The following is a 23581-nucleotide window of genomic DNA, read 5'->3' on the forward strand; positions in this document are numbered from 1 at the left end:
GCTCGAGCTTGTTCAACTGGACTTCCATTAACCTTCCAATAAGTTAACTGGCTTAATATTCTCGCATGTATATAGTGAAAGCAGCCAAACAAAACACTCTGTCTGAACAAAGGTATATGATTTACAGAATCAAAGGCTTCAGACTCTGCTGTTATTATATAACAACTTACTTAGTTGCAAATCAGTATGTCCAAATTGACCAGGTAGCACACATGCTTGCTCAGGAAATATGAATTGCAAAATGACATTCTGCCCAAGTATTCCGCTTTAACATTTCCTGCAAAACAGTTTCTGACTACCTACCTCACAAATTTATGAATAAGTGAATTACTTCTTGTAAAAGACTATTCCAATCCCTTAACCATTTTAGAAGAGGTAAAACAAAGACTGCTGCTTTCTCACTTTACCCAGTCTCTGTCTAAAGTTTTAATCCTGTCTTTTACATGGCTACAGACCAGCTAAATAGTGTTCGGGCCAATTGTCCATATTTGTCATTTGCAAAAATATACAACACCAAAAGTGGCTTAAAGGCTGTTTGCAACCTTTGCTGAGGAATTTCAAGTGAGTAATGCAGCAAGTTTAAATCATCAAGTTGCTCTATTGTTGGAGGATTCTGATAAATGATTACTTCTACTGGATCCTGAAAACAGATGAGCTGTGCTTGATAATGATCTCGGTGTACTGCAGGTTCTCAGCCCAGGGCTTCTGTACGCAGGCCATTTAAAAAACCCACCTTGTATTCCTTCCATCTGCGCTTCTAATCAAAGTTCACAAAGGTTTTACCAGGAAGATCTTTTAGCACTACCCATGGAAAACAGATGGGGGAGAAATAGGAACACAAGGAGAGAAGGCAGCCAAATTGAGGGCCCAACCGTTCCTGCGGGCAGTATGCAGGCTTGCCATGGTACTCACTCAGGCTGCCCAGCTGTCGAATGACATTTGCCAGGGTGATGTTGGTCACGCATTCCAGCTCATTTGGAACATTGGGCAATGTCTGGCGGCACAGGTGCCTTGGCTCAATGCTTCTTGTTACTAATGGCATGGTGGACCAGCTTCAGGCGGTGTTCTGAAAGATAAAACGCATATCCCGAACAGGAAAAGGATTACTCATCCACAAATCCTAGGTGCAGCATTCATTTCCCTGCCCAGAAATCAGTTTTATCTAAGTCACAGCATCCCTCCCTTCCAACCACACACACAAACCTACCAGAAGTGTGATTCCAGAATAAGGAGCCTGCTGTTTTATGGCTTGCTGCAGAAAAACCTGGACCGCCAACTGAACAGTGCCCAGATAACCAGAATACACACAGGGCTGCTCTAGCCTGTTTACTCCGCATGTGTTCAAAACCACCTAGATTAGCTCTTTCGACCACTGCTGAGCGCATCCCCAAAAGCACGGACGGCTGACAGAAAAATCAACACCATTACTGCACTGTTGTTTAGGTGGGAAAGGGTTAACAGTTTCTGTTGTGCCAGATAAGCTGGGCTCTCATGAGAAAACAGGAAGAGCTTTTAGCTGACCAGGAAGCTTGCTAGCAACTGCTTTTTAGCCTGAGGGCTACGCCATTTTCCCCAAAGTCCCTTGTGATGGAAGGTTTTCCCACTAAGGCAGCTGCGGTTTTAAAGATACTGTAGCCTATGTGCACACAGGTAGCTTTACAAAGCCAGACAGCAGTGAGGAGTCAATCCTTGTCAGGGGGAGATCTTACCACTAGAAATTAAATTACAAGATTTGAGAGGATTTTCCTGAGAAAAACACTTATTTGTTCTCCAAAAACAGATATTACCAAAGCATCTGCAGTTAATTTATCCTGATCTTTGGAAGAAAGCAGCTTCTTTTTGTGTTTTACAGAGTCTGGGTAAAAAAAAAAAATCAACACATACTCCAAAATAAGTAAGAATGTCAATATTTTGTTAATGGTCATCCCACATAATTCCTAACAAATATAGTCTATTTATACTGTCTGCATGCCCAGGGCTTCCATCTTTAATAAGACTGATATGTCTGAGAACTTTAAGCTCTGAGGAAGAACAGAACCAAGTGATTATGGATTATCCAACTAGCAAAAATAAAGTACCTTACCATTTGTGGGCTAATGAAGACAAGGGAGGGACCCCCGCCTAGGTCAAATGGTGAATAACTCTGCCGGAGGAGACAGATGTCTTATGACAAAGACGTTGATCTGCTGTGGATAGCATGGGGGAAAATAAAAGCAGGAAGCTGACAGCTTGCTTGGGGAGCACGGCTTCCTGTCACCACCAACAACAAACCAAGTCTCTCTCTCTCTCTTTTAAAGTCAGCTGTTTGAGCTTGACTTTGAACCACCCTTTTATAGTCTCTGTGGCAGCTGGCAGCTTATCTCTGAGGTCCAGGAGTCATTCCTGGATGCTTTTCTATCAGGGTGTTAAGGGAATGAAGCAGATATTAGCTTTTGCTAATTACCTCCCAAGCCAAAAATCTGAATTTCCAAATTTGACCTGCTACTGCAGAGGAGTTCAAGATCTGGAGGGCACAGAACAGCATCCAAGGTTTTATGTGTAACATGAGGTTACAAAAACCTCAAGAAATTAACAGCCAGAGCCAAAAAGAGCCAGGAAATCTTGACAGGAATTTATCCACCTCTTAATGGGATGTCTTGTGCCCGGGTACTGCAGAGGTCAGCCAGCTTGCAGTATCAGTAAGCACAATCTCCAATATGGACACACTTCTAGATATGTTTTTAATACTCAGATAATTTGCAGTACTTCTCAGCACAGAAAGCAGCCTTTCACTCAGCTGCGTTAACACAGCAGGGTTGTTTACCTATAAGATTATAGGTAGGAAACAGGTTAAAAGGTCAAAGTCATGCACTATGTTCTTTGATAAACTCAGATCTGAACTTAACTCAGGCTAAGGGCAGCTTCATCTTAATGGTTTTTCCTACACAAACTTCTTCTGTACTGGAAACATGGAATCTATGCCAATATTTATTTTTAATTTATATGCTACCCATGAGCCCAACAAGAATCTCTAGACTCATAGAATAGTAGAGTTGAAAAGAGGCCAAGAAGGTCACTGGGTCCAAACCATGCTGTTACAGGTCGCTAAGTTACACCATCCCACTCTGGGCGGCTTACAACAAACAATCAATATTACAAATGCTAAAACACTAAAAACAATAAAACCAATTACATGTAATATCCCTATAGTTGCATTGGCTTGGCCGTTCATGGCCACTTAGAAAATTCTCTTCCTGTTTAAGGGGATCCTTGTACTGAGTTCTCTATAATGCCAAGGATCATTTAGTGTTGCTAAGTATCATGTTGAGTTTTTCCACATATGCCTCACATGCTAAGCTTCCCCACACTGGCTGCCCAGGGACAGGGGAGGAAAATGCACAATGCCATCTACAAAAAACAGAGCATGCATCTCTAAACATTATAGGGGAAAACAGGCCTTGGTATTAAAAGGCCATTTTTTGCCAAGAATAGTGCATTACACAAAGCATGACTTTGCTTTATCAGTGACATTTCCCTCACACCACAGCAGAACAATTATTTGTACAGCTCTCATCTAAGGGACTAGAGACCTGGATAGCAATTTCAACAGCAATGGACTCTGGGCAACTGTACACTCACAGCCTGACCCCACTGAGGCATTCATAAGACACACTCTGGACTGCTGGGAAGCCACTGGAAAAAAATCCTTTGGAATCCAAAGGTTGAAAAGAAATCAAATAAATGAATATAAACAAAGAGCAAAGGCGAAAAGAAAAGAAAGAAAATGTGCAACAGTTTCTTGTTGAACTCCTCAACAGTCACTAGAAGAACACCAAGCCCTTGCAATGTCCTGAGCATGAACTGCTGTTTTGTTCTAGAGTTTAGTAATAAGAGCAGATAAAAAGTAATTGAGATTGTGAGGATGGACCAGGTTTATGAACTCCATCTGAGTTTACCTGAGTGTGCATTGCACAGTTGTGGGAAATATCCGCAAATAACCTAAATACATATTCATGAAATACGAAGTGTGAAAGAGCTAAGCTATGAAGAAAAGCTACAACAGCTAATAAAACTAAATTTGTTATTACAAGAAAATGAAGGGATGAGGGGCAGCAAGTCGCAAGGGAAAAGGACATGAAGCTATAGTCAAACCTGGTGGCAAGTAACTGATCGCAAGGCAACTACAATCTGGCTCAGTGACAATGATGACCACCAGCACCACCACCACCACCAAGCTAGTTGCTGGGTTAATCCAGGGATTCCATTTTGGAATTCCATTGCTTCCAAGAACGCACCATTCCGATCTTTTAATGTAACACTTCAACATAAATATGCAAGAAAAACACGACAGTAGTACTAATGTGAAGAAAAAGATAAATGTCAAAAAGAGGGGATAAAACAAACAAAAGAGGAAGCAGCAGCCAAGAAAAAGAAGGGTCAAGGAGAATCACTATGTCACTTGTCACATTGAAATAGATTACAGAGAGATCATCATCGATGGAGGTCCTCCTACAAGTCCTCCTTCTTAGGGAGGATAAGGGGGAGGTTGCAAGGAGGGCCTTTTCTGTGGTGGCATCCCAACTGGGGGACGCCCTGCCATTAGATTTGTCAAGCACCTACTTTACTGTGTTTTAAGTGCCTAACAAAGCTTTTCTTTTCAATGGACCTATAGAACGACTTAAAACATCTCCACTGACAGCACTGGTCTTATTAATTTACATTTTTGTCTGAATATACATATATTGTTTATCTTATTTATTGCAATATTAACTATACTGTTTTATTTAATGTTATTATTGACATTTTTACTGTAATGGCCACCCAGACAGCATGATGCTAACGGGCCACTTTTATACAAATTTAATAAATAAATAAAGTAAGAACACATTACTTAAACTTCCAGCTGTACTCTAGCCTTACTCTATAAAAAATGAAGAGGGGGACATTCTTTTTTCTACAATATCATTATCAAGTTGGAGCATTATCTCTATACAAACATCTCCATAGTGGACTGTCTCGCACGACACTAGCAAAGAAAAGCAGAACTGGAGGCGCCTGCCACTTGGGTGTGAACACCCTCCCAACAAATGACCTACATCAGCACCCCCAATCTGATGCCTTTCAGATATTTTGGACTTTTAACTCTCATCAACAATAGTTAAGAATTTGGGGGTTCTGGTCCAAAATATCTGAAGGGCACCAGGCTGCGGGGGGGGGGGGGGGGGACTGATCTGGACAAACATAATCCCTGATCCTACAACAGCAGTCTTTTTCCCTATAGTGGCAGGCCACATCCCAAGTCAAATGTTGATCTAATCCCCAATGGTGCCTTATTTTAGGCTTTGGAAAGCAGAAACGGCTGAGCTGTGCTCTATGAGGTTCACTGGTTATTTCTGGCACTTTAACACCAGCCATGTCAGAGACAGAGGTTTCCCACCTGTACATAATGTATTAATAGCAGATTGGCTGCAGGAAACAGGTTATTACTTATATGCAGGCATTATTAGCATGGTGGGTTTGAATTGTTACAAAGGGAGTGCTCATCAAGAACATAAGGATCACAATTGCAAGGTGGGGCTTTGACTAGAACAACATAAGCCTTAAACTTTCTTGCCACGGAGATTTAAGTAAACTCTTCTAGGATACAGAACACACGGACACACACATGCACAAGCGCACACACAGAGCCACAGTCATGTTGCTCAACAAACCAGGTAACTTCTCATCAAAGATCACAAATGTTCGCCCAGAAAAAAAATCTCATGGGAATAACCATTTGGTCCCAAACAGCTGAAGTTCCTCATCCCACCCCGCTGGCCCCTTGAAAGCAATCAGAGAACCCAGAAAGGAAGGAAGCCAACATGTTCCACCATCCCCTAATATAACAGCAAGAAAGGCTTCAGATAAATTTCTAGAGGAAACCAGGAGCCTGTGTCACAAGTTATTTAGAGGAAAAAGGAAGGGAGAAGAGGACAGGGGCCTATGTTGAAGCCACTAATTTCATTTTTTTTTTTTTTTTTTTTTTTGCTGTGGAAGCTTCTCTCTTAGACACCATCTGTGTAAACACACTTAAAATTAGCAATGCTGTAAAGGCCGTCCTCTATCAACCAAGTACCCCCCTCATAGGTTTTTATACCCAAACAGTGTTGCAATGACTCTGATGACATCCTGCACTGCACACTCAGGGTAAAAATCCTTGTAGTATACCTGGTTGCAAAACATTGCCTTCCTTTACAGTTCCATGCAGCAAAGCCAGGCAGAACAACCCTCTGGCATAACTTTCTCAGGGACCGCTATTCAGAAATGCCCAGAGGTAGACTAGACACAGCAGAAGGACTGGAAGCAAGGAAGAAGACAATAATGAAATCTAAAACTCCCATCAGACAATACAGTTAGAGGTCTCACTGTATCCTGCTAAAGCAGGCCAACAGTTTCCTCAAAGTTCTTAAGACAAAGAGTTTTAGTTTTTCAAGCTTTTTTTCAGCAGTAACAGTTCTGCGAAACAGCCAGGAAAAGACACCATTTATGTAAATCTGGAAAGCACAGGGCAAACTATGAAGAGACATGTAGAGAGCAGAAAATAAAAAGGTGATCAGCAGAAAATTCTGCCAGGGGCACAGAGCAATATTCACAGGTATACATGAAACTAAGGAAGGAGCATCAGCAAACAGTATCAAGTGATCATTATGAACCAATTGCCACATGATGCTATATATTATTTCTTTCCACCTGTAATGAGCATTTCTTTCCCATCACTGCAAATATCACAAATGAATCTGTCATTAACATCCCAGCTACAGCTAGCAGCCAAATAATAACTGGCAGGAAAGGGCAGGTATAGGTTTTAGTAGGTTTCTTTTTCCAAATGTCCGAAATGGCTTTGTGCAGGCATGTCCACCAGAAATAAAACCCTAAACACTCATGTTTGTGCTTGGATATTCACCACAAATAAGACCCTACACTCTGATTTCCTACGCAGAAGACTAATGTAATACATATCCCTAATCACTCCCTTGGAACAGATTTTACTTCTCTCCAAAGAACCAGGGGAAGGGAAATAATCTCCTGGCTCAATGAATGCAACACTAGGAAAATCCCAAGCTATTGCTCATACTGATACCCACAAACCGGAAATATTACTGTAGCTCAGTCCAGATGTGGCACGGAAAAAAAAGTTGCTAGTCTGAATAGTCAGCATTTGGTAATTCTGTGTGACAATTCATTCTGTTTCCAGGGTTTTGCAAAAATGATCTTTCTGGTAAGGACAACTGGAGCAGAAGAGTAGCCATGGAAATAGACAGCTACACAGAATTTTTTCTTTAATCTTGAGGTCTAGAGGCTTGCAAAAGAGAACACTCATGATGCCAAATGTTTTATGGACAGTACTTACATTTTACTTATATATTACAACATGGCCTACCATGCACATGACAGTCATGTTGTGAGCGGAGCTGGCTAGAGCCGGAGAGCAAGACTAGATGGCCCGGGAGACCCCTTCTGACTCACTCTGTTTCTATGTTACTTAATAGTTGCTCTATGCATTTCTATTTACATGTGTGAAGTACTTGTGTGATGCTTCTTACATGGTAGCACTTCCCAACTTTGCTTCCCCACATGTTGCTCTACAGTTCCCATTAACTTCCTCAGCCAGCATGACTAATACTCAGGGAGAATGGTAGTTGTAATCCAACAACATATATAGTGCTATTCATCAAAATGAAAGCAAATGTAAGATACACTTAAAGTATGAATATTAATAGTATGAACCATGGATAAATTCTGGTATTACATTAATTTAATGCAAATGAAAGTTTAAAAAAATTGAAATGAGTCAATCTGGAAGGCTTATGTTTAATGTCACAACTTTTTAATTTTCTGCAAGATTTTAACACCAAGTAACTTTTCCAAACAATTTCAAATGTTTTAACCTTATGGGGAATTTTAGGTGTATTACTTACTAAATTGATTATGGTAAAGAAAAGTACCACAGAAGCTAGACTTTACGCCTTTTCTTAGGAATAAATCTGTTCGATATTAGAATTTACTATTTCAAATACAGCTAAGGATACAAGCCACTTCTACAATTACCTTTCAGGGCACAACCAAGAACATCTTGCCACTGTGTACAATTTCCGTTATATTTCCTCGAGACTGAGATGAATGAAAATGTAGTTTGTTTGCCAATAAGAAAATCAGTCAGTTTACATGTATAACAATAATTAACTCACCTGGAAAAGGAAGTTTAAGGGGCAAACCAAAGGAGATGCCTGTAAGCCTCCACAACTGGAAGGCTGCAGGCATCTTATACAGGGCAGGAGTGCTGAGGCCATCTTTGGGCCTGTGCTCCTCCTGCCTTGTAAATCAAATCAGGGTTCCTGGTTCGCACTCCATGTGGTGCAGGTTACAGCATAAGTTTGTTCATACTTAACCCAGGATGTGCCTTTCCGAACCACAGCAGCAGTTACAAAGAGGTTAAGATACCTTGTAAATAACTACTTGCCTGTGGCAAAAACATTCCCTCCCCTCCAGGTAACCAGACCAGAACGTATTTATAATAGGACTTTGGTTCTTTTATTCCTCCCATGCTCAACAGTATTCCATAAATAACTAAAAGACATGTGAGAATAGGCAGAATTTTAATGCACCTTTCAGCAAACTGGATTATCTCCAGTATCTAAACACAACTGAGGATGGTTCAGTCACTTTCATTTGCATCTGGGTGGCATATTGCTTTCTCATCTGGGTAATACCCTCTGTCTTCTCAACACTTAAAATTTGCATGAGTTAGATTGTGAAAGTATGGCTTTGTTCCCTAAACAAAGAGAAGCATGTTTATTTTCCCTTTGCTTTTTTCTCACATTACATCCAGCTAGGAATATGTATCTGATGTGATTTTCCAAGATGTGTACCCAAAAATGTGTCACAAGCAAGTCTGTAGAAATAACCAGCTCTTTCCCTTAATTCAGATTTTAAGTTATGCACTGCTTTTTCAATAGCAATTATAAGTTACTGAAATAAAACAGAATTTTCCACAACAGACCCACAGCTCTTTCAGTTTCAACTTATAGCTTGTTAATTATATTCCAGTACTGACTACCCCCACCCTTCCGTTTGTTGAACTTAGGGAATACCGGAAAGATAAGTCTTTTCTTAATTATTAAATGTAAATAGCTCATTAAATATAATCCAATTACTTTAATTGTAAGAAAAGGAAGTCATTACAATATGTACATGCATTCTTGCCTGAACAGATTTAATATCTTAAATTAATCATTGCTGCATACATATTAAGCCAAACTTTTGACATTACAAAATCTATGGCAGACATTTTTTTTCCTTTTTCTTAAAATATTTTATGGATAGTGGTTCCAATATCATCCTTTAAAAATGTTCAGCAAAAGTTTCTCAGGCATTTGAACCAAAGAACCTTTAAATGGGACCAAGACTGCATAAGGATTTGGACTCCAAATAATTAACATGACGTATTTCAACAGTTCAAGTTACAACCTCAGGTTTTACTCCCTCAAGATATTATTACAATTTTAAAATCAGAACAGGTTAGTTATGGAAACTATTATAAATGTAACAGAATAACATGGTTAAGAATGTCTGGGGGATTAGCACCCATATCAGTGATTCATTGAGGCGGGATGAGCAGAGCTACAGCCTGAGGTCCTCTTTCTCCCCAACTTCCTCCACAGAACAGCCCTTAAGGGCACAAAGCTCTGCATGTTTAGACTGAGCACTGCTGAGCTACAGAGCGCAAATCATGTAATATATAGTGCAGCTCCCTTGCCATGTATCTCTGATGAAGAAGTCTGTCAGCCATTTTTCCATTATCAATTAGTTTGCTCCTCTAAACAATTCCCAGTGCAACAGCAATGTGACTTGAGTGTTTAAAAGCAATTTTTAAAAATAAATAAAGGAGGAAGCTGAAAGAATGCCTTTTCTAGCAAGGCAAAAGTATGGCCTGCGAACCAGGCTAGACTCTTGAGAAATCCATATATATCCATCACATTAAGGGACTGAAACTACTGGCTAAGCATTTGTCCCAGTACCTCCATTTGTAATGCATCCAAACTAGCAATTTAAGGGATGTCACAAATACAAGATGTTTAGGTTTTCTCAAGCCTACAAAGCCTATAAATGCCTATAAAGGTAAAATGTTAATGTTATGTAATAGGAAAGAAGAGAAAATTCTGCAGTTCCATTGCAATCCTGCTGTCCTCATCACTTAACATCAATGACTGTTGAGAAATAAATCACATTGTTACATATTTTAAAAAGTACTACTGCTTTGTAAGAGCCAGCTAAGCTTTTACTACTGTGAAAGTTCTGAGAATGGGACTTGGTAAAGAGGATAAGCTTTAAATTCAGACATGGAAATCACTGAAATACTATCAAAGTTCTTCCAAGATAAAACATGTTTCAGCTTGTCAGCAGAAGGCATCATGAACCTGACCCAATCAAGCATTAGTAAATTCCAGTTATGTTGTAGGCAGCTTGAAAAAGAGGGCAAGTTCTGCCATATGTGAAGCCATAAACACAGAGCTTCAGTCCAGGCCCTACACCACATAATCTATCACTGAACATAAATTAATTAATGTATTTTAATTTATACCACTATAAATTAATGACACCACCAAATGCTATCCTCCTGAATTGTAGGAGTGCTGAAAAATCCCACCAGCAAACAACTGAACCAACATCTTTAGCATGAATCCTCAATATGGCATCTGTGTATCCACAAGACCTGCCTTAGATGCTTTCCAAGAAATTTCCCCCTCTGGAAGAGATTCCCTGATCACTTGTACCTCAGGAGGTACCTTTTTCTTATCTAAGCCAGTGGATCCCTCCCTCCCTTAGCTTAAATATGAAGGAAAAAAGACCATCATTAAGAAAAATGATGGGGGTGGGCTAGGGACTCCTGGAGACTAGGGACTCCTGGGATAACAGGGTCTTTGATGTGGAAAGGTGACTTCTTGCCCCCACCAGCTGATGTTCAGCAGGGGAGGAGTTCTCTCATCCCATGTAAATAAATGAAATTACATGGAAATGGGGATCCAGAGAGAAAGGGAGAAGAATCAGGGATGTGGATGGATGGGAGTCAAAATAAGATGTACATGCAGGTGCACACACGTTAATCACAGGTAAGGGTGGGTACTTCCATAATTTTTGTGATTCACTCCTCACCCCTTACAGCATTCAATTTGTGGTGGTGCTCAAGGCGCTCTCAAAATGCCAAACCTCTCCATGGACTCAAAAAACTTGGAAACCCCAATCTATATTGGCAACTACAAGATGCCAAATGGAAACACAGTAGCTTCCATCCATCCAGTGCTGAATGGTAAACATCCAGGACCATTTGATGACAAAAGAAATAGTACTGCGGATCAATGGCTTTACATGAGAACTAGTTGCAGACCACTTTCTGGACAGCATAATTATCACCGCCTTCTGCTAAACGAAAAATCAAACTAGATTTTAGATTTGTTTTAGTTTTTCAGAAGTTATTTTGTATTGTTCTAAAGAATCCAGGAGAACAGTAGTGGGGTAATGACCAACCTTAGCTCTGACAACCTATCTATCCAGCATTTTTAAGGCTTTTATAACAGCAATCAAAACAGAACTAACTGAAGCTTTTCCCAGAAGCCTCTCATTCAGAGCCAGACTACATAGAAATATCCTTGGATGCAGTTTAGTTTGCCAAAAATATCCTCCTTCCCCCAGTACAGCATCATACATAGGCAAGTCACGGACACTTCTCTGGGGAAAGCAAGAAACTTCTGCACACTCACAGGTATGGTAAAACTTTTGCACAAGCTGCCTTCAACACATTTCTCCAAAGAATCAGTAAAAAGTTTTACAATGGGAAGCCTCTGGCTAGGTTGGTTGTGAGAGAGCAGATCAATCCCCTGCCCTATGAATTACTTTTATTCTTTCTCCACCCCGAGTTCTGCATAGAATCCACTATCAAGCACATTTAAAGACTGTCTTCCCCAACAAACATTTCTGGGTCTCATGTCCTGAGGAGAATATATGTCTGAAAACAAGTTGGTAGTTTCGACTCAAAATTTATTATTTTAATTAGATGTTAAATACCTTTCTCAAATAAAACTCAATGCAAGTCTGAAAAAAATAAGATATACAAAAATTAAAACTGTTAAAACAGTTATCCACTATAATGTATTAATTACCTACTAATATTTCATTACAAGAAGATGCTGTGATGGCCTCTGATACTGATGTATTTTAAAAAGAACTAGACGAATTCATGAAATTAGGTTTAAGTGTGATTTACAGTAGTATACAAGCAGGCCTCTGTTGGTCACACAGTGCTGAACTGGACAAGATTAAAATTAATCTCGCCAAATAATTCTTTTGTTAGAGGTGTCAATTCTAAATATGCTGCCAGTTCGTGCAACAAGATCCAGGTAATTGGTCAGGCAAGCCTCCACTTTTCAGGTAACTGTAAGTGCACACTGGCAAACGACCAGACTGTACAAACACACTTAATATAACTTTAGGTTTAATAAAGGTCATTTTAGGTTCCTAAATCAGTCTCTAAAGCCTCATGATCTTCAGGTGTTTTGGACTACAATAAACAACATTTCTGATCATTGGTCATGATTCCTTAGGCTGATGGGAGCTGAATTAAAAAAAAAAAAAGGAACTGGAGTGACCTGTGATCTTTAAAGAGCACTAACAAAATAAGTACTACTTACACTGCATTTTTCCATCAAATCCCACCCCCCACGAAACCCTTTTTTTCCCTTCTGGGATTGACTTCAAGATTTCTGGAAATTTTACATCTCTAGCCTTGTGCATTCCAACTCTCCTCCCCCACTTCCCCACAGCAGTAGAATGTATTTCCTGCTTCTGGCACACCACATATTTTGCATTTTAACTTGTTTTCTATCCCTACAGTGGATTCCACACTAACTGAAATATCAATCCATTAGCCACTACCTTTAACTTCTTAGATAACTCTTCTAAAAGCAGCATTAGATTTTACAGCAAGTATTTTGCATACAAATCAGTACAAAAACAAAATGTAAACAAAAGACTGGGTAAACAGCCACTAGACATTAGCAAATCCAGCATGACTGGGTTCTAGTACTCCACAACTAGTATGTTCAGATACTCACACACAGAGGCAACTAGATCAGTGCAAACTACCATTACTTCCAGGGGAAAGATCTCATACATAACAAACTGAATTCTTGCAGTAAGCACCCAAGCCTCCTTAGGAAATCTCTTTAGACTGATGGTGAAACAGCTTTCAAGCCACCCTGATCTGCACACTACTAGCTCCAGACCCCAAGCAACTTTTCGCATGGGTATACAGCCCTCCACAGAAAAAGATTCTATACCAGTGGACTACTTGATGACTTACTTTAACTGTGATTCTTGGGAAGATGTATTTGACTCTAAACTAAATCTGAAAAGCCATGCAAAAGAATAAATACGAATGCCTAATTAAAGCCAAAAAATCCAGCTCATATTTGGAAAGTTTCTCCACCCCTTTGTAAGTAATCATTGCCACACCCATGTCTATGACAGTTACCTGTGCCTCTTTCTTCCCACTCTTCCGAGAATTCAAAGATAAACATTAGATATTCCAGAACTGAGGTTAGCCAAATCTGATGAATAAACCAGTTGTTCCACCTAAACTGAAATGCACTCCTATACATGTCTATCCCCGCTGTGTTTAATTGGATTTACTCTTGCGTGTGCATTTGACTGCAGCTTCAGTTCTTCAAAGTGGCACATGAGGTATACCATAAATCCAAGTGGATAATCTACTCTGCCTCATAGCCTGATGAGTAAGTAGGCAATATCTACCCTAAATATAACAAACACTTCATATCTGGCATACAATAGAATTTCTAGTAAAACTAGTTTGAGAGTTTTTGATTCTGGGTGACTCATTTCCACAGCAATATAAACACTGTGCGAAATCTGGCCAGCAGTTCCACAACTCGTTTCCTTCTTTACCAGGCAACCATGGTCAAATCGAATTATCCCATTTGTTACTCTCACATTAACTGGTTTCTTTCTAGGCACACAGCTCTCACAGCAAAGTAACACTTGCCCAAAGAATGAGAACATTTTTTCCATTATTTAATCCAGCACACCTTCATATTTTTAGATCAGCAAAAGTAGTCCTGACTTTTTCTTACTCCTTTGGGAATCAGACATAATACTAAGCCACATAACAGTATTATATGAATGAACCACAGGGAACTATGCATTTTGCCCTCCCCAAAAACTTCCACATTTAGGTTACCAGAGCACAGATTAGTTCAGACAAGCCAGGATCAGACTACTGTAGATAATCCTGGCCAGCTCACTAAACACAGTTTAAACCAAGTTCCCAAAATTCAGACACACAACGGAGGCAGCAGAGAGATGGAGGGGCTGCATGTAAGCTGGACACTCATTGCGGCTTGTGCAATAACGTTCCTCCATGCTTTACCTCAGGGGTGGGCAACTTCTGGCCCTGGACTGCAACTCCAATGATCTTTTAATCACTGGCTATGCTGAAAGAAACTGTTAGGGCCGTCCAACAACACCTGGAAGGCCAAATGCTGTCAACCCCTGATTAGTGCCACATCTGGCCTTTACTGCAAAAGAACCAAGGCATTAATATTATAACTTAGATCCCATTTCACCAGAGGCACAACATGTAGAAAATACAACCACATCGGCACATGGCAATGGCATAGGAGGACCACAATTAATAACCTTACCATGCCTTCTTTAGTCTCCTAAGGATCTGATACCTACTGTGCTGTAATTTGTGGTGCCACTGCTATTAATCACTCAAAGAGCTTCAATTATTGGGAGGAACTGAAATAAAATAAACAAACATGGAATGTGTTTGATTCATGCTATTTCTCATCCTGAATAGCCTAAACTATGGCACCTGTAAGCCTAAATCTCCAGGCTGAAGAGGTAAATGATTGCACACCGCACAGGAACAAGGATGCAAGTGAAAGTGGCAGCAAAATGCTAACCCCATTAAGAATTTCAAAAGAAATAGTCAACTTTTATATGTATAATGATTGAGGAAAAGTAGCATATGTAATGACACAAACATACCTAAACAAGTATTAGTTCAGCATCCTGTATTCATACAGATATACACATGAAATGCACCTCCCTGATGAGCAATATTAGATACTAGCTGACAACTGCTTCATAGTCAGTGCATCACACTGAAAACTGATATGGTAATAAATGTTTTGACATGCAAGCAAAATTCCAGAACAAGCTCACACATAATAGGTTTCACAAGTAAGGACCACTGGCTGCATGCACAAACATACGGTGAGATTTCCACAAGCAAAGAAATTTTCACAGTGGTAAATCGTGTTAAAATATGCCATGAAAGAGATTCAATGTGATCAACACACATACACTACTAAAGCTCTCTATTTGTACAGCAGACTGATGACAACAGCCCTCAAGTTCCCTTGTGTGAAGATACCTCAAGTTTCTAGAGAACTTCACATAGACTTAAATTCTTGTCAGCTTATCAAAAGGATCAGACATGCCTCCTCTAACCTGCTCATTCCTGTATTCTATCACATTATTGGTGAGCTAGTGGAGTGGCTAGAGTGGTGAAATCTAATCAGAAGAAACAGGTTCAAATTCTGCTCAGTCCTAATATGCCCTCGAGCCAATCAGTGGGCTGGTTCACAGGCTCATTGTGAGTTATTTAACCCATCATTAGCTTCAGCTTATGTGGCCACCATTGTGAATATGCAAATCCTGATCTGGGATTGGACCACGTTGTACCAACCCGACCAATGAGGAATATTCAAACTTATTATCAATTAAAGGTTGTTTAACTTAGTAATAAACCACACTGGCCAGATTCACATACCGTGGCACAAGCCCCAATCACCCTGACATCATTTTGACATATTCAAAATACTGGCCATACATGCCCAGGATGCACTGTGGCTCACTGTGGGTTCAATAATCCACGCTGAGTCTGCCATATCATGCTGGTCAGGTCAAAATACTATAAAATAAATTCGGTTAGAAATTATCATGACGATAAAATGGAATGTCCTATATATATTGCCCTGAGCTCTTTGGAGAAAAAACCAGGGCAAAAATGAAAAATAAATAGCTCTCTTTCAGACACAGACATGCCAACATGAATGTCATCCTTCCGAGGCCCAGGACTTGTAGCCACATATACAGTCCCATTCCTTGCTTCAAAGTGCTACAGTGGCCTCAGTGTTGTTGGCCACCTCCATCCCAATATGAGAACACTTCTCTATATACCCCTTATTCATATTCTGATTCCCTGAGCAACCTTTGCTGAACCACCACTTTCCTGAAAGAGCAGAGTAGACCTCCAAAAAACTAAAGCACACAACTACCCTCCCTTATTATATCATGCCTACAGTTTTGCAATGTATCAACAGAATCACTCAACTTTCACCGTCGTTTTCACTTCCCATTATTTCTACATCTGCCACCACAATCTTTCTCAGACCTCCCATGCCCCATCCAGGACAGATACTGTTTCCCCGCCTTGGAATATTCACCTATCTTGTAGGAAACGAGACCTTTCTACCTGTCACCTCTTTAGCTCCACACATTAAGGCATTCTGTTTCTTTTCTGAATGGCAAATGATCTCCTGAGATACTAACACAAGTACTGTCCTACCTGTTATAGACAACTCCCAATACTAGCTATTCCCACTTCTATTTCTTCTGAATCTTAGGACCTACATCAGGCTCCTCCCACACCCTGCCATAACCCACCCCCATCAAAGCCAGGAATCCTCGCACTCCAAGGGCTTTATATGATGACAAGAGACCCCCAGCTTCCTGACCTGACTTCCATCTTCCCCTCATCCACCAACAATCCTCCTCTTCCATGCAAAGTGTAGCCTTGCCTCCTTTTCAAGCCCACTTTCTAAGGCCACGGGTCTCCCTTTTCTGTTCCACCATTTCCTACCAGTTTTACTTTCACAGGCCACATGCGGTGCCACACCACCCTTTCTTCCATCGTCATGAACGCAGGCACGCTCTGCTGTTCTTCTGCACCCAGAATACTCACATCCTTCCTACCAAACTACATGCAAAACTATAAAGTTTCATCCATAAGGGACTCCCCCCATTCCTTGTAAATGATGATCACCCTAACAGAAAAAAAGGACATTAACTCCTTTTAAAAGGACATTAACTTATCCAGCACTGCTGGGTAAGTGGCAAGAACTGCTAGCAGATACACAGCACTTTGAAACAAGCCTAGCTTGAACAAGGCTTCAACTTGCCATAGGCTAGAGGAACATGCAATCAGTGAATTCACCGCATGCTCTCAGACAACAGTAATTTACTAAGGCAGCAGTGTGTGCCCTTTTCTAAAATTTGCACTGTCAACTTACCTTGAGTGCGGCTGAAAAACAGTATATCTTGCATAAAGATACTGGCTATACATTTGGCAATGTGTACCACACAAAAATGAAATGCCTCTACTTAGTTACACTGGTTGGGCAGCAAACAAGAGTGTAAGATTTTTATATTGTTATTTTTTGTATTTTAACTTTATGTTGTGAGCCGCCCCGAGGCTTCGGCGAATGGGGCGGCATAGAAATGTTTTAATAAATAAATAATAAATAAATTGGTACCATTGTTACTTTTTATGTTACCCTTAACCTTACTTTCCCCCCAAGGAACTTAAGCCATATTGGTGTTCTCTACCAGGTAAGCTACGCAACATCCCTGCAGGTTATGTTGGGAAGAAAAATACTCTGTGTATTTTTGAGAATCATTTTCCCCTATCTCCCCTTCACACGACACCTAATGTTCTTCTGTTTCACTGATGGTTTGACAGCCTGTGAGAAAGGAACTGGCCCAAGATGGCCCTGTGAACTTCCTGGCTCAGGGGGGATTTGAATTATTGTCTCTTTAGTCATTCCCCAAAAGGATAACCATTAGATGCAACTGGTTCTCACAACACCATTTACTTCTGAGCAAACACACAGGATTTTACTGCCAGACAAGAGGCACTCACCCTACTGTAAAGCGTTTTATTCTCTGCCATCTGTGCTGCCCTTCACTTCCCCACTCAGACTCTATGATAGTCAAAGCAATGAGGAGACACAAGCTAGTTTGGGAGCACTTAAAAATTAAATCTGTGTTCTCACTTTTTCCCAGTAGCTGTGTATTCTTGCAGTGCAAAAATCACTCTAGGCCATCACAATGAAGACATGAGTTGTCCATGCACAGAAATCTGAGGGAGGAGGCTGGTCCCTCTGAGTCAGACCAAAAGCTCCAGGTGGCAATCATGACCGCATGCCTGCTCCTACCAGCACTGCAGATGATAACTATCACTATTATTTTAACAGAGACAACAACAGAAAAAGTGCAATAGGTGTCAAATTTTGCACTGATGAGATGCCCTTGCAGTTGAGTCCCAAACATTTCTAGCTTCAAGACTTTAACTTATGCCTAACTTAAACCCTATTAATTCCAACTGGTCGACCCTAAACATGACTAAACCTGGATCTCACCCAAGGTTCCAGGTTGGTTTTCCTTTAGAAAAAATATCGTTCCTCCATTTAGTAATATAGTTTCTTATGAAAAGCAAAACCATCCTTTTTTAAAAGCTTTCCCAGGGGAAAAAAAAACACTTAGCAAAGTTTTGCACGCACAAGACGTCGCCTGCAGCGGAGAGACCAAACACCCACAAAGAGGAGGTTGGTAACCCTGCAGCACCTTCACCAACCGATCCTACGACGCACCTCGCTTCCTACCTCCCCTTTAGGATCACTACAGGCCTCACCCATACAAGGCCCTCTCCCTCGCCCCTTCTCCATGCCCAAGAGCCAGCTTCACGCCACTCCACCCAACTCCAAGCTCACAGCAGAGACCCCCCGAACCCATGGCAGCCCCACCCCACAATAACCACTCCCGCCCGCCCGCGTCCTCTAGCGAACACCTGGCTCCTCGGCCTCCCGTCCCGCCGCCGACCGAGGCTTACCCGCCCACAGCCGCCTTCTCCGCGCCCCCCTCCCTCAGCTCGTCACCACCGGAGCGGACCGTCCCAGCCGTCCGCCATTCCACGGCTTTCCCCTCAGCCCGCCCGGACCACAGCTAACTCCACCCTCTCCCCACCCTCCCGCGCCGGTCCACGTTCTCATTGGCTCTCTGGAGCCTCACCGCTCGCGCTTCACTGGCTAGTCAGCAGTGCCTGTCAATTGTTACCTTACGCGATTTGCGTACGCACCGCAGCTTCCTTCCCCTCCACTTCAACGACCACACCCGACCAAGCTTCCCTTGGTGGGGGTGGGGATAGCGCAAAGGCGGTGGAATGTACCACGTACCGTGGTTGGTGGGGAAGGGCGTTAAAGAGGAGAGAAACACTTTCAACGGACCAGAAAGTAGATTGAGAAAAGAAAGCAGTTTGACATCGTTGTTCTGAAGAGTAATTAAAAGAACAGGAAAAGAAGCTAGATATTTATATTTCGCGTCTGGAAGACACTCTCATGGTTTAAACTTCTTTCCGTTATGTCATTTAGCTAGACCTGTCAATTCGATGATCTTGGAGTTTAAAAGCAACGCTCCCCCTAGCGCCTGGGGGGTCTTATAACAGCGCAAAAGTTTGGAAAGTCCCGTAAAGGGAAGGGCGTGGCGAGGACGGCTGAGCAAGGATGGGGCTGCGGGAGGATCAGCAGCGGAGCCGGATCTGTTACAGGGTGTGCGCTTAAGATGGGACCAATCCCGGTTTTTCGGATGAAGGGACCTGCATGAGACACGTGTCTCCAAACCCTTCTCCGTCATGCCATCGAGCCTTAATCGTACTAAATCATTTCTCCGGTTGTCCCACTTTATGATTAAACAACAGGCAAACACGCCCATTTCCTCTCTTGCAAATATTCTTCTGGACTTTTTCCCCTTTGAATGAGCTATTGTCACCGTTTCTTCCTGTTATCACCCTCTCCTATTGATAGGTTAATTTTCGTAATTTCTTTTAATTCTTTCCGCATCTCTTAAAATGCAGCCTAAATATATTTACTCCGAAGCCAGGCCTCCTGCATTCAATAGGATCAGCCTGGGGAAATGAAAGACATTATTTTTACTTCTGTACTGCCCCATAGCCAAAGCTCTCTGGACAGTTTGTTAATAAAACGATTGAGCGTACAGCAAGGCTTGTGTCCTCTTTTATAGAGAAGCTCTTCTATTTGAAGGGCTGACCTGTTCAAGTCGGGTTTAAGGACAGGAGAACCTAATAAGGGAGAGGAAGGCAGGAAACACTTTAGTTGCCTGTCAGAGTTACTGTCTGGACAGCAGATGGTCTGGGCAGGCCCACCACTCACTTCGTCAAAGCCTTTTGCATTGGAATGAGATCTATCTCTGCATAAATTATTTGTAAACTAAGGTAGAATTATAGAATAGTAGAGTTGGAAGGGGCCAGAAGCCCAGTGGATCCAACCCCTGCTCAGTACAGGACCCCAAGTTAAAGCAGCCCTCTCAGATGGCTGTCCAGTTGCATCTTGAATGTCTCTAGTGTGGGACAGCCCACAACCTTCCGAGGTTTATACACCTATACATTTGCATCAATACATGCAGATTTTATATGAATCAGTGCCTTCCATTTCCCCCTCACCTTTGGTGAGGCCAGCACTTCATGAGCGTGGCCTAGCACTGGCCAAGATGGGAGACGAGGCTCTGAGGGCACGTGACCTGTTCTCTCTCCCCGGAGAGAAGCTTTCTTTCTTTCTTGCTCACTGAAACGGATGCCCTCCAAGGCTGGCCTTTGCTTCATATCTGTCAGGACAGCAAGGTCTGGCGGACTCATGGCCTCCTCTAACGTGCCCCAGACGCCCTCACCTTTTCCCTGCCCTGCTGATAGCAGAACAATGAGGGCAGCAGTACTTCCTGTAGCCACACCAGGGAGACTTCTGCCCATGCAGTGGAGAAAAAGGTCCATGGCAGGCTGTGAATCCTTCACCATCTTCCTAGGTAGCACAGGGTGGGTTGCTTCTTTCCTCACTTGTCTTTGTCATTCAGCCCAAGTGCTGCAGGAGTCTTTCTGTCTAGACATGTACCGGACTGCACCCCTCCAGGCTGATGCTCCTTTTTGTGCTCTTGACACTGTGTGCAGGCTTGGAAAAAGCAGCCGAGAGGAGGAAAAGAGGTCGGAAGGCTCTGCGGGCCTTGGCAACTGCCTGGCACAGCCAGCTCCTGAGACTGGTCCTGCAGGCAAGGCAAGGATCCTGCAAGGGGGTGAATATGGGATAAAGTGGGAAGCGATGCAGCAAGAGAAGAGCTGGGCAAAAAGGGGTAAATTTTCAAGGGGAAAGGGCTACCTAGGGAGAGGGCTGAAGATATTTGGTGTCTGAGGCTGAACATCTGATCTGTGCTTCCCTTTCTCTCCCGCCCCCTGCCGCCCCGATATTAAAAACCTAACATTTTTTCCCCATGCTGGCTGAGGAAAGCTGGGAGCTGTAGTACCTTTTGTGGTCTAAGCATGAATATTATTACACCCTTAGGATCATAGCTCCGCTCTCTGGAACCCCCTGCCACTACAAATTAGGCACTCATCCATCTAGCTGGGCCTTTAGCAGCTCCCAAAAGCATATTTTTCCCAAGAGTGATGCTCAAGAAGGTAATGTTGTCCTCTGTGAAATAGTATTAAATACATTTCAGTGCAGCGAGTACAGAGATGGTAGTTAAATTCCTATAAGGGTGGCACAGGTGGTATTAGCCCTGCAGGTAGGAGAAGCTACTCTGTCCAGGAATGAAGGAAGGTTGTTTGTTTTTGCAAACACCTATGGCAAATTTTCAAGTACGGCTTCAAATTCATGAGGACCTGAAACTTGCTGACACTTTTATAAAAAGAAAATGGAATGTCTTGGGCATGATCCCAGCTATCTGGCTCCATATAAAATCTTTTGTTCACAAAATCAGAGGAAATACACAGTCCCAGTCAGAACTTTGAAGGAAGCCAGAATGGCTCTGCAGCTACTTCCATCTGTGAACGAGTTTGCTGAACTTTGCAGTTGAGACAAGAGTTGTTTTTATGCAGGATTTAGTATGTCAAGCTCCTCAAGAATCGGTTCTGAAATTAGGAGAAGCATGGGGTGATGAAGAGCTGGAACCCAGGTGTTTTCAAGAGGCAAACTGCAGGTGCAGCTGCTCAAATCAGCTTTGGAATAGATTAAAAAAACCACATGGCATATTCTGCACTTAGCAATCCTAAATGTTTCCAATCACCTGCTACTCACAGACACACATGCGCACCAGTGGCATCATTTCCATTTTAGTCTTGACTACATGATTTCAGCATCAAATACTATTCCACAGAAAAAAACCCCAAATGATTTTAGTAATGCTCCTTTTCCATAGCGGCCTACTGCAAAAGCCTCTTTTCCTGAAATAAGAGTGTGAGTATGTTTGTAGTATATTCTGCTAGTCCAGCTTGTAATGATTGTTTGGCTCCCCTTCAGCTTTAGTCAAAGAACATGGGAGGATATGAAAGATGCAAGCTGTCATTCAAAGCATCTTGAAGGTAACAGTTTTCCTGTCTCTGTATTAGATCTAGGGAAGATTTTGTCCTTTCTTCCTGCGCCACCTGAAATTCTCCATGTTCTTTGAGAAAAGACTCTGTCCTCTCTCGTGTGGTGGCTTCATGTAACTGTGTGGGGATGGATGGGGGTGGAGGAGTGACCAGAAACCTTCTTTCCATGGAATTAATTAAGGGTTAAGTCCTATGCATTGTGAGACTGAGAAAATTCATGCATTTCCCAGCATTTCCCAGTCAACCATGTTGTAGGGCTTCCCCCCTATCTAACGCTTTATAAGATACATCCTAAGTTAACTTATATTGGGATCCAAGCCAATATTTTTAGGGGGGCGACTGCTTTGCTGAAAAATGAAGGACTCCAAAATTTCAATTTTCAATACATGCAGAATTTATTTTTCAGGGTACTGAATACTGGAGGTTAATAGGGTGGAGTGTGGAAGCTGGGTAGCAATAAAAGCAAAGCCAGTAAGCTCAAACATCATACAGGTAGTCCTGAGGTTATGAATGAATTCCATTCCTGAGAAAACAGAAATTCATCTTCAAATCAAATTTGTATGCAACCTGGATCACATAAAGCTGGCCCCTCACATTTGCAGGGGTTAGAGATGCGGGATACCCGTGAAAATGGAAAAACCGGGACTATCTCTAGGCTCCCCTCCCCCCCAACTCGTTAGCATCTCCTCTTTGCAGCAAGGAAATGCTGGAGAGATTTGCCTTTCTGGATGGACGGAGCAGGAAGGCATCCCTTTCTACCTTTTTACTTCCTTTCTGTGGTAATGATGATTTCACAGTAGGCCTTTAACTCTGTTTTTAAATTAATAGGCTTTATGGCAGATTGTTCCTAAGTACAGGTTGTTCGTGACTCAGACATTTGTCACCTGGGCACTGCCATAGCCTCAAGTGCCTGATGCTGCCTAATCTCAGCAGCTGAGCAGGGCCAGGTCTGGTCGAAATTTGGAGGAGTGACTTAATGTTGTGAACTGCCCAAAGAGCTTCAGCTACGGGTGGTACAGAAATGTAATGAATAGTAATAACGTCAGTCCC

General features: G+C 42.0%; 1 protein-coding gene across 5 annotated transcripts in view; it reads right to left on the reverse strand.

The window, feature by feature from the left end:
- WASF2 (WASP family member 2) overlaps positions 1-19120 on the reverse strand; it is a 36717-nt gene extending 17597 nt beyond the window's left edge. The window contains exons 1-2 of one of the 5 annotated variants that reach the window (XM_044434863.1): positions 18992-19120; positions 913-1066 (exon numbers count right to left, since the gene is read on the reverse strand). In XM_044434863.1, the coding sequence (XP_044290798.1) occupies positions 913-1042 (130 nt within the window). In that variant the 5' untranslated portion in view covers positions 1043-1066; positions 18992-19120. Of the gene's footprint in view, positions 1-912; positions 1067-1207; positions 1278-2083; positions 5013-14769; positions 14791-18991 lie in introns of those variants that run through there. The other 4 variants (XM_044434865.1, XM_044434866.1, XM_044434862.1 and 1 more) reach the window with 4 other exon arrangements.
- Positions 19121-23581: the final 4461 nt, after the last annotated feature.

Source organism: Varanus komodoensis, unplaced genomic scaffold (assembly GCF_004798865.1).
Source record: "Varanus komodoensis strain SLA01 unplaced genomic scaffold, ASM479886v1 scaffold29_1, whole genome shotgun sequence".
NCBI classification, from domain to species: Eukaryota; Metazoa; Chordata; class Lepidosauria; order Squamata; family Varanidae; genus Varanus; species Varanus komodoensis.